Here is a 12,209-nt window from a genome sequence, read left to right on the forward strand (position 1 = left end):
CTACAGGTTGAGATCTCCCACCAGGACATAGAATCTACGTTACAGGCGGTATTAATTTTGATGACCTAACTGCTTTAAGGGAATTACCAGAATCCAAGACTTGTTTCTCTACTTGACACATGGTGTCACAAGCCTGTTGATACAATGGAAGATCAAGTTTGTGATGAGAACTCTGGGCTTCTGAAAAGAAACCCTCGATGAGAATGCATCACTCAACGTTAGGTATACGGGGGGGGGGGGGGGTTATATAAAAAGACCCTGGTGGACAATCCCCTTAAACCCAGTTGACCTGAAGGTTACCCATCTGGTGAGCTAGGATGGTGATGGCCATTCCTCCAGATAGCATAAGGCTTTTGGGCTTCTCCAAGTCCTCCAGGGTTAACAACCCAGTTGACTTAGCGAAGCAAGTCACTAGCCAAGATCACTGGTCGAGCCAGGACACACTATCTTCATTTGGTCCCCAAGACAGAACCAGGCATGTATTCAGGGACAGATGAAGGCCTGAGCAAGCTCAAGGCCATGGGAGGAGAAGCAAGGAATGTCAGACCACATTCTCCGCCTAACAGGACACATGTCCTCTAGTACTGCTTCAAATGGTCCTATCCTTCTCATGAACAAATCAGCAAAAGAGAAAAAAGCTGTCGTCCAATGTCCAAAAAAGGAAGGATAATTGCGGTTGCAAAAGCTCTTCCATCATCCTTGGATCCGACTGTGTGCCACCCACACGTCTGTTCCGACCAGTTACCGGAGCAGCCGAGGCTACCAGACTGGGGCTGGCTACCTACCCAGGACAACTGAAGCGGTCAGAATGCAAGGTCCTTGACCCATACACTGACCCTGAAGACCCATGGTGGGAACCAGACAGGTATCTTCCACCTTTCTTGGAAGAAAGATGGAGTCACGGGTAACCCTGGTCCCCCGACTATGCCTGCACTTCTTTGACCCCTTCCTCCCCTTCCTTTAGCGAGATGGTGACAGGGTAGTCCAGAAAGCCAAACATCTCCCTCTTCCCGCCACCACCTTTCTTGAAAGGAGAAGTTGTGGTAGTCGAAAAGGGTCTGCTTGCAAAGGCTATTTAGAAGAGGTTGTGGGGGGAGCTGTACAGGGTCTTGGAACAAGCACAGACCCTTTCCTCGATTCCAAACCCGCAGGACTGTCCGAGCACGAAGATATGTAGGGGCTATGAGCTCTAATCTAAGAGCCCCCGCCCGGAGATAAGCTTCGGGCAATCTGAACGCATGCACGCACAAAAGTATGGCTGTTGTTCCTTTTGAAGGGCAAGACCCCATTGGATCGAGGAATCCTGCAAATTAGTCCACGAATCCACCGCTACCTGCACACAACTTTCCGGAAGCAAAGACATGGCATTCCACATCAACAAGTCCCGAAATGCAACATTACCTCTGGGCTAACCTGCTTTGACACATGAGAAACCACAGTGACTCGGCTCTTCTGAGCCCAATTAGCTCCCAGGTTAGCTGTCTGATGAGCTAAGAAGGCGATAGCCTTACCTCCAGACAGCATAAGGCTCTTATACTTCTCCAAGGCCTCCGGGGGTTAACAACCCTGTTGACTTAGTGAAGTTCAGTACGTCAATGCCCCCAACCATTGGTCGAGCCAGGACATAGCAATGAGAAAGGCCTAGGCTGAAGCTTCCATAGCCAGCAACTCAATAGGCCGATAAATCCGTGCTTTCCACCTTGAGTCTCTGTAGTTGGGGTTTTTTCAAGAGCACAAACTGACTGGTCAACCCTGTAGAAGTGACTGAATGAAGCTAATTCTAAAATCCACAGAGCTGATCATCCACTTGCTCCAAAGATAGATCACCTAGAACTAACCATGGCAACGCCAATGAGGGCTTCAATCCTCGAGGAGCACGAAAATTCTGATCAATGACCAAAGTCCTCCCCGAAGGAAGAACCATCGCATTCCTCCCCAGGCCATTACAATTATTATTTTTAATTGCCAAGGTATAACCCTAGTTGGTCAAGTCCTGGAGATATCCTGACCCTGAGCACCTTTGTCTGCTGCCACAGCAGGATAGGCAACACGCTCCTGAGTACTGTATCTGGCGCCCAAACATGGGTATATCTGTTCTATTCCTAGGAAAGAACCAGGCATGTATACAGGGGCAGATGAAAGCCTTGGCAAGCCCGAGATGGTGGAAGGAGACTTCCTAGGATGAGAACTAGTGGCACTCGATGAGGCACATTATGCCATAGATCGGGGTACAGAGTTAACTATGGGCCCATGCCTTAAGGCAAGAGAAGCAAGGCTTGTCACCACATATTTTCTGCCTACTAGAGAATGCAAGTTCTCTAGTACTGCTTCAAATGGTCCCATACTCTTTTCCACGAACAAGTCAGTGAAAGTGGAGCTGCCATCCAATGTCCAGGATGGAAGGGGGATGGAGTTTGTAACAGATCTTCCATTATCCTTGGAACCAACTGTGTGCCATGCACACATCTGTTCCGCCCAGTTTTGAGTATTTTTCTCCTCTCTGGTGTTCAGCTGCTGATTCTCATCTTAATTTGTTGGACAGAAACTTACAGTCAATTAAATTTCTTATTCCTGATCTAGATATTAATCTTTGGCATCGTTGTTCAATTAGTTTATTATGCATGTTGCATAAGAATTTTCATAACTCTGACCATCCTTTACATTCAGATCTCCCTGGACAATTCTATCCTGTTCGTAATACTAGGCAGGCAGTTAATTCTAATAGCCAGGCATTCTCCATCATGAGGCTCAATACTACACAGTATTCTAGAAGTTTTATTCCAGTTGTTAACAAGTTGTGGAATGATCTTTCTAATCGGGTAGTTGAATCAGTAGAACTCCAAAAGTTCAAAGTTGGAGCAAATGTTTTCATGTTGACCAGGCTGACACGAGTCTTTTTACAGTTTATATATGACATATCTGTTTTTATGTTGTTAATAGTTTATATAGGACATATCTGTTTGACATTGTTACTGTTTTTAGAATGATTGTTAATTTATTCTCATCAATTATTTATTTCCTTTCCTCACTGGGCTACTTTTCCCTATTAGAGCCCTTGGGCTTATAGCATCTTGCTTTTCCAACTAGGGTTGTAGATTGGCTAGTAATAATAATAATAATACCAGGCTAGGCCCGGTTACATACCATGGGGCGACAAGAGCGGCCAGAACCCACAGTCCTGGCACGGGGTCGGAACGTAAGGTTCTAGCCGCATACACTGATGGAGGGGGGGGGGCCCTCGGTGGGAGTCGCACGGGTACCGTCCAGAGTCATGGGGAACACTATCCCCAAGACTACAGCTGGCCTTCAAGGACTTCTTTGACCTCTTCGTCATATGAGTTTGATTCTGACTCTACCTCTTACTAGAGAAGAGGAGGAGGAGGAAGAATAGCATGCACACTTCTAACACTTCCTAGCAGTCACTCCTGGCTCTGCAAGCAGAGCAGTCAAGGTTGGAGTGATCATCAACAATGACGCTGCCCCCAAGGAAAACCACACGGGTTGCTCCGGCAGGAGCCCTTAAAACTGGGGTACACTATTACAAGGAAAATGGAAGTCGCAATCACAGGGCCACACAACCTGTCAACACGAGGGGCTGGACGCATGACCACTGACAGAGGGAGGCCACACAGACCCTGGATCCCCTAGCACTAGATGGACAGGGGAAAGGGAAGGGAGCACTGGCACTTGGTCAGGGATCAGATTCACACCATGGAAAGGGATCATACTTATTCTAACAGACTTACCTTTACCTTTCGTCTTTTTAGACATGATGTTCTTTTTAGTCTTACCAGCCCCTCTATTCCACGACATCAGGGACACCGCCACTCCTTCACACAGGAAGATCCACAGGAAGTACCACAGGAAGATCACAAACCAGCACGGGGTACCGGGGAAGAGGCAGCCTTGGCTACCTCCTTCCTCAAAATAGTCATGGATGGCTTACTTGTAAGACCTAAGGAACTCCAAGCTGTCCTTAGGTCAAACACAGTCACAGATCCAGAAGTCCCTTCAGCCTTTGCAGGGGGCAGCAAACACATGGAGTTCCAAGATCACAAGCAAAGCCTGAAAAGGAAACCAATGTTGCTCCAAGCTCTACTGACCCATGCAGTGTACTCCCAGGGGATCGATCAAGGGGTATAAGCGCAGAGGTGCCAGAAGCAAACACATCCCCATAGGTGGGAACAATGTCAGCAACCTTCACAAATATCTTCTTGGGCGTTGCCGAGTTGGATCCCAACGAACACATAGCGCGCCTCTTCCTCTTCAAAGTATACACCTGCCACTGCACCGGAGGCCACAATGGACACCCAGCGCAAGGGGATGCCTATGTAGGCATGCTTCCAACATGAAGCACAAAGGGAGTGTGGGTCTACATCCGTCTTCTCCATGAAGCAGTTGCAGCGCTCGCACTTTCCCCACCAGACATGAATTTCCTGTTTCCACTCCATAGTCCATGACCAAACAAGCATTCAAAAAATAATCCACAACTTTGAGGAGTGCTACAACACATGTGCAAATAACACAGCAGTCAAAGCAGAAATGAACAGAGAACAGACTGGGAGGGGGGGAGGCTTTGCCCCACACCCTCACAAGTCGGAGGAGTACTCGTTACCCATTTCAACTCCTTAATTAAAGGATGAGGGTTTGTATGTTGCTAAGTAACAAATACTTATAACATTTATTCTTATTTTATTCCCAATACTGTATCCAATAACCTAATGAGATTTCCCTCAAATTACTGTTTTACCATTATTCTCCTTTCTAGTAAGTTTTGGTTTTATTACAAAATCTTGTAGTACCAACTTAACCTATTCTGCCATATATTTTTTCTAAACAATTTTGCCCATACAGTACAGTAAATGTATCTTAATACCAGAGAAAAAACTTACTTTTCTACTCCTGCTCAAAATTCTACTACCAAATTACTAGTATTTTTGAAATACTAAATTAAGTTGAGCTAAAGAAATCAAGACTGTGTAGACAATATCTACTGTTCTTGGAACAAACTACCAGGGATAACTGGGCATCACGAGAAAGGGAGAGAGATCTCGATTGCTTATTTAGAGGTCGGGAAGCCAGTAGCTAAGATGGTAGCATGATAATTATAAGGTAAGATTATTGAAATAATGTTCATTCAATAAGAAAGACAATTAAGTGCAAGGTATTAATACAAAAAAATTAAGAATACCTTTGGGACTCCACTGAAGAAATTTGCTTCACAGCAAGTGATTTACTTGCTTCAGACTTTGCAACTGTTTGAGCTAATTCCTCTTTATACTGTTTTCGAACATGTTCTGGGCACATGATGCACTTAACAGTGTGAATTTTCATTTTGGTGGCATTGGGATATCCATATTTTTGTGTTGTACAATAAATACAGATTACAAAATTTTTTCCATTTCTTTTTTCAGTTTTGTAATGGTTCCAAATATCTGATGTTGGGCGTCCCGTTTTCCTCTGGAAAAAGAAATGTCCAAAAATAATAATTGTTAAGTTTATAGACAAAACATTATTCAAATAAGAACTTTAATGTCCCTTATATAGTATTACTGTAAAAACAATGTCTTTATAGCTCAAAACAATTTACAGTGCAAACTCCATTAGTCAGAAGATCTACTCCAGCATAGGATATCCCCGTTTCACTAACTGGTTGGATCAGAAATTAAAACTTTCACTGTGCATGCCTGGAGCTTCTACAGTATGGCATTCCCCAATGTCCCTAATTTAGTCAGGTATAAAATAAAATACTTAAGGCAGAGGTGAAGAAAGTAAGGCCAGTTACCAGAGGAATTTCTCATAAGGAAAAAGCCATGACAGTCATCCAGATAATGGCAAAGAAAAATACCAATTTTGGGGGACCAGGTAAACACTGGGACCAGGGCCTGGTGAATAACTACAGGCTGAAGAAGAGGACCCACAACTGTAAAATTTACATTCCCAAACAAACAAACAAAATACATATAACTTCTTGAAGACAAGTAACAGGAAATGCAAAACACATGTGATCAGCCTCCTCGCACATTTTACCATCTCCATTCTGAATGAGGTCAATTGCAGGAACATACAGTTTTCAATTGACTGAGATCTATAGCAGGTGTTCAACTACCAGAGGGTTTTGGAAGGTAATCAGCTGTAGAACCCTGATGTCACATAGAACTCTTCTTCAATGGTTTCTTTCTGTATGAACATCACTCCTAAAGTATCCCATTCATTGTCTTCAAAGTTTTCCAGTACAAGAGATAATGGAGATAATTTTTTTAAAAGGAAATTTTTCCTGCTTTGGTAATTCTGATATTTTTGGGTCATTAATATGTGAATAACTATTTCCTGATAAGGGCCAAGGATGCCTGATGGTTTATCAAGAGGTGGCCTTTTCCACATCTGCTCCCTTATCTTCCTCTGGTAATCATTTTCAAAATTATCATTGCTGTCCTTCCTTCAATTTAAGTGGCTACCCTGGAAGGTACTAAACCTTGCATGGTGTGTCAGTTTCACCCTGTTAACCAATGTTGTCTGACATTTTGTCTTTTAGTCTAAGGGTTATAGGTACATTTTCCTTTTCTCTGTATAGTATATAGTCGTGTACATATTGTTTTGTTGCCATTATTGTTAAGTTAGCTTTTAAGTATGATGAGACCTTTTTATCCATTTTAATTCTTATTCCATCTGGAGATATTGAGCCAAATTCAGTGCCAGTGCATCCCAGGCTCCACCTTTTTTGTCTAGTGTACTGCAATATTTGTGAACTAAATGGCAATATTCCCCCTCTGATGGTCCAGCACTTTGCTGCAGTAGAGGGGCTTGAGTGTCTCAATGATGGGCTGGGCAATGGCAGTGGGGTAGTTTATCCACCCTGGCAGGCTCAACCATACCGCTAAGGCCAGTTCTGAGAGACCAGACCAAGACTGGACCCCTATAGGCCTTCTCCTTTATTTAAGATAGGCAAAGGCTAGGAGAAGGAAAACTCCAAAATCAAACCAAACAAGACCCCAACGGCGGAGCTTCCCAGCACGGGCGGAAGAGGGCAATGCCTGTCGGGCAGGCAACAAGGCGGGCCTTGACATAACAAGAACCCGGCAGGCCGATGCAACCAACATCGGAGAAGCCGCCTGTCTCATATGTCTTGAGCCGCGGTGAAAACGGTGTGGGCCAAGTGTGTGTGCGTGGCCGTTGCAAAGCCACGACCACCCAAAACAATATACCCAGCTACTGGCATTCTGTCGTTTCCTCCACCCTTCTTCATCTCTTTCTCAGGAGGCTGATAGCTAACGACAGAACCCAATACTCTGACACGAGTGGGCGCCGACGACGACATGGCAATATTAGACACTGAATAAGTGAGATTGTGCAAATAACTTTTATTTATGTTCTATCTATCAGAATACAGGCTTGGATGATTCTATCTTCTATTGGGTTCTTACCATTATAACCAAGATACAAGAAGATAAAAAGGCCTCTTGTGCTCGATGGTAATTTCAAATATTCTAAAGTCTGCTTCTCCTACTGATCACCATGGGAAAAGAACCTTTGACTTTGCTTCTCAAACAGGCTATAGGCAAAGCATTAGTGAGGCTACTAAAAAATCTTGTTTATTGCTTAGATCTAGTATACACTAAATTTCTTGGTGTTATAACAAACAAGGTTAGTCCTCCAGCCGAGATGTCTGATCATGCATTGGTTTCGTTAGTACTGTTATTAAGACTGAACAACCTGTCCCTAATGAGAAATCCTCTTGTAACATATATATTATTAGTATTATTACTTGCTAGGCTACAACCCTAGTTGGAAATCCAGGATCCTATATGTCCAAGTGATCCAACAGGGAAGAATAGCCCTGTGAGGAAAGTGAATAAGGAAATAAATAAATTACATAAGTATTGAATATTTGATATAAAATATTCTAGTATCAGTAACAATATTAAAATAGATCTGTCATAAAAACTATGAAGAGACACTTATGTCAACCAGTTCAACATAAAAACTTTCACTGCAAGTTTGAATTTATGAAGTTCCACCAATTCAACTGCCCGATTAGGAAGATTATTCCAGTGTGGTCAGAGCAGGAATAAAACTTCTAGAATACTATGTAATTATGATGGAGAAGGCATGACTGATAGAATTAACTGCATATTTGGTACTACATACAAGATGGTTCTGGGAAGAACTGAATGCAAAGGATGTTAAAAATTATGAAAAATCCTATGCAACATGTATAAAGAACTTACTGAATGATGGCACCAGATATTAATATCTAGATCAGGAATAAGAAATTTAATACACTGAAATTTCTTGTCCAATAAATTAAGATGAGATTCAGCAGCTGAAGACCAGACAGGAGGACAATATTCAAAACACAGTAAAATGTAAGTAATTAAAACCCTTCTTCAGAATAGATTGAGCAACAAAATTATTAAATGACTCAATAAGATCATTTTTTGTGCAATTAAAGAAGCAGACCATGTTTTTTTCAAAAGTATATTTGCAATCAAGAGTCACACCTAAAATCTTGAAAGAGTCATATAGAGTTAAAGAAACATTCTCGATGCAGAGATCTAGATGTTGGGGATCCACTATTCTCAACCTACTCTGTACCTACAATCATACTTTTTTTTTTTTTTTTTTTTATGGTTCAACTTCATACCCCATAGCCTTTGTACCATGGTCTTCCACTTTCTTGGGTTAGAGTTCTCTTGCTTGAGGGTATGCTTAGGCACACTATTCTATCTAATTTTTTTGTTATTGCTCGTTTTTTTTTAAATGGTGTGTTGGGGGCTTAATAGAAGGGCCACGGATGCCTGGTGGTTTTTCAAGAGGTTCTTTTCCTTATTTGTTTCCTTATCTTTTCAAAACCATCCTTGCTGTCCTCCCTTCAGTTAAAGTGACTATCCTTGAGGGCATTTAGCCTTACATAGTGTATTGGCTCCGCCATGTTGCCCAGTTTTTCCGACTTTTTATTTGTAGTCTATGGGTTTTATCAATCACTTTATTCCTATTTCTGTACATATTGTTTTTATCATCATTATTGTTAATTTAGTTTTTAAGTACGATGAATCTTTCTTGTTGCCACTATTAATTCTCATCCTGTCTGGAGACATTAATAAAAATCTGGGATCAATACGTCCTAAACTTCGTCAGTGTCATCTACTGTACTGTATTGCAATATTCATGGTCTACATGCAAATATTCAAGACCTTACCGTTGCATCCAGACAGTATAATATTCTTTTGTGCTCAAACTTTGGTTTCTAATATGAGGTACTCATCTGAGCTCCTTAAGAAGCCAAAAATTCTGAAATGCAATGTCATTCCTTGAGCCAAGGGAATGGCGGTGTATGTTAGGACTGAGTACCCTGCTTCTCATAAGTCCTTCTATAAATGTAGATGTCATGAGATTCGGGTAATAAAAGTTTGTGGCAGGCATAACTTCTATTTGTGTTCAATCTACCGGAACCCAGCCATGGATGATTCTATCTTTGATTGTCTTCTTACCATTATGGTTAAGATACAAGATGATGATAGAAAGGCCTCTTATGTTTTTGTTGGTGATTTCATAGCTCACCATAAGAAGTTGTTAAATTCTGTTTCGCCTACTGATCCCAATGGCTTAAGAACTTTGGTTTTGCCTCTGTATCAGGCTGTGAGCAAATCATAGGTGAAGCTACTCACATGATTTCATTAGTAGTGAAGACTAAGCAGCCTGTCCTGGATGTGTCATACTTAAGTAAGATTTATATAAAATCTCAAGCAGACTGGAATGGCATTTTGAATTATTTTTTTGGCTTGAATTGGTCACAATTGTATAAGTGCTGAGCCTGTTGTTCCTTTGAATGAGAATCTGTAACATAATTGATAGGCGTATCCATTTGTGTGTGCTAAGATACCGAGTGAAAGACAAACCCTGGTTCAATTATGATTGTAGACGTACTTATCTGGAGAAGCAGGTGGTCTATCATCTTTAGAATGGCAACAGATAAAATTTGACTTGGAATAGCTATACTCAGCTTAGAACTTTCGCTAAGAGAGTTTATTCTTAAACTAAGAAGAAATACAATTTAACAGTAAAAGAAGTCCTTTCTGGTACAACCCAGGAACATAAGTGGTGGACTACCTCTAAATCTGCCCTTTTTGGTACAGACGTAACAGTCCCTCGTTTACTTAAACCAGGTGGCTCTGTCACTCACGGTCCAAAAAAAAGGCAATCCTTTTTGATGATGTGTTTGCCAGTAAGGAGAGTAATGAGAAACTTGATCTTCCCCATTCTTGTTTTCCTAATGTCGTTTAGCTCTCTTAATGGACCTTGATGCTTATGGAAGTGTAGACCCAAATGGTATTTTTCCTTTGTTTCTTATAAAGACGGCAGATTTCTTAGCTCCAAAGTTATTTGTTATTTTACGCACGTTAGCAAGCAGACGTTCTTTTAGCACTAGTTGTAGATTTGGTAATGTTACTCCATTATGTAAATGAGTTTGTGGTTGCTCAAATCCTGCTGATTACCACCTAATTTCCATAACTCCCATATTATCTAGTTTTTCAACGTCTTATGGCAAGATGTCTAAATAGGTTTGCTGAAGGTAATCATCTGTTCCCTAGCAGGAAATTTGGCTATCATAAAGGCCTTGAAGCATTTGATACCCTTCTAACAATCTCCATGCTGTACAGATATCCTTTTACTGTGGTCAGGAAGTTCATATGATTGGCATTGAATTTAGTGCTGCCTTTGATTGTGTTAATCATTAGGTGCTTGTTTCCAAACTCAAACAATTGGAAGTGGGTGTTTTTTATTAGCATCATTATTGAATTTTTTAGTAATAGATTGCAAAGAGTTGTTGTTGATGGGTACCATAATGAGTACTGTATAGTTATGTGATATCTAGTGTTCCACAGGGCAGTATACCTGGCCCATTTCTTTTCATACTATATACATATAACATGTGGTTTGGCCTATAAAACTAGCTTGTTGCATATGCAGATAATGCTAGTCTCTTTGCATCAATTCCATTTCCTGAATGTAGATCTGGGGTTGCTGAATCCCTTAATAGAGATCTAGCTAAAATCTGTGCACAGTGCAAATTATGGGGCATGAAGTTGAATCCTAACAAAACTCAAAGTATGACTAAGTCATTGTACGTAGGTCAAGAGCAGTGGCTCCTCAAAATCCGGATCTCAGCAAATTTACTTTTGAGAAACAAATTAGGTTTATTTTCTCTTCAATTGTACAAGAAATTGGCTTATTGAGAAGGTCTTGTAAGATTTTTGGTGATCAATCTATTCTGAAGAAGTGTTTTAATTTTTTTTATTCTCCTTTGCTTCGAGGATTGTTCTCCACTCTGATACTCAGCAGCTGATTCTCATCTTAATTTTTTTGGACATATCTATTAAATTTCTTATTCCTGACCTCGATATTAATCACTGGCACCGTTGTTCAATTAGTTTGTTATTATTATTATTATTATCATTATTATTATTATTATTATTATTATTATTATTATTATTATTATTATTATTATTATTATTACTTGCTAAGCTACAACCCTAGTTGGAAAAGCAGGATGCTATAAGAACATGGACTCCAACAGGGAAAATAGCTCAGTGAGGAAAGGAAACAAGGAAAAATAAAATATTTCAAGAACAGTAACGACATTAAAATATAAATATAAACTAAAGCACTAACAAAACAAGAGGAACAGAAATTAGATAGATAGATAGAATAGTGCACCCGAGTGTACCCTCAAGCAAGAGAACTCTAACCCAAGACAGTGGAAGACCATGGTACAGAGGCTATTGATTAATTGATTGATTTGAAGTTTTCTGGCATCCTGATATCTTAGGTCATTGAGGCCGATATCATTTATTTCATATAAAAAATGAAAGGATATTCAATTAAAACTATAAAAGTTAAGACGTCATTATAGAAGTTAGAAAGTTTTCAGAAAACCTGCTTCTGAAATAAATCTAAAAAAAAACGCTCGCATAGTAAGACATCATGTCCAAGAATCTTGACAAGGATGAACTTGCCATCCTCACCTCGAGCCTCAAACAGGTATCTATTTCTTAAATTATTATAATTGGGGCATTTGGTCAACAAATGCCTCACTGTTAAAGGTACCAAACAGTCGCCGCAATACGGTTGGTGTTGGCCCTTCAGAAAAAACTCGATGTGTCAACAAAGTGTGACCAATGCGGAGACGACAAAGAGAAGTCTCCCAC

The 12,209-nt window shown here is 40.7% G+C and overlaps 1 protein-coding gene across 8 annotated transcripts in view; it reads right to left on the reverse strand.

Annotated features, from left to right (window-relative positions):
• LOC137645976 (protein bric-a-brac 1-like) overlaps positions 1-12,209 on the reverse strand; it is a 93,149-nt gene that overhangs the window by 9,465 nt on the left and 71,475 nt on the right. For 7 of the 8 annotated variants that reach the window (XM_068379071.1, XM_068379076.1, XM_068379070.1 and 4 more), the window contains exon 6: positions 5,192-5,460. The exons of the other annotated variant lie outside the window; for it this stretch is intronic. In XM_068379071.1, coding sequence (XP_068235172.1) covers positions 5,192-5,460 — 269 coding nt within the window. The remainder of the gene's footprint in view (positions 1-5,191; positions 5,461-12,209) is intronic. 8 annotated transcript variants of the gene reach the window in all.

Source organism: Palaemon carinicauda, chromosome 8 (assembly GCF_036898095.1).
Source record: "Palaemon carinicauda isolate YSFRI2023 chromosome 8, ASM3689809v2, whole genome shotgun sequence".
In the NCBI taxonomy this organism is placed as follows: Eukaryota; Metazoa; Arthropoda; class Malacostraca; order Decapoda; family Palaemonidae; genus Palaemon; species Palaemon carinicauda.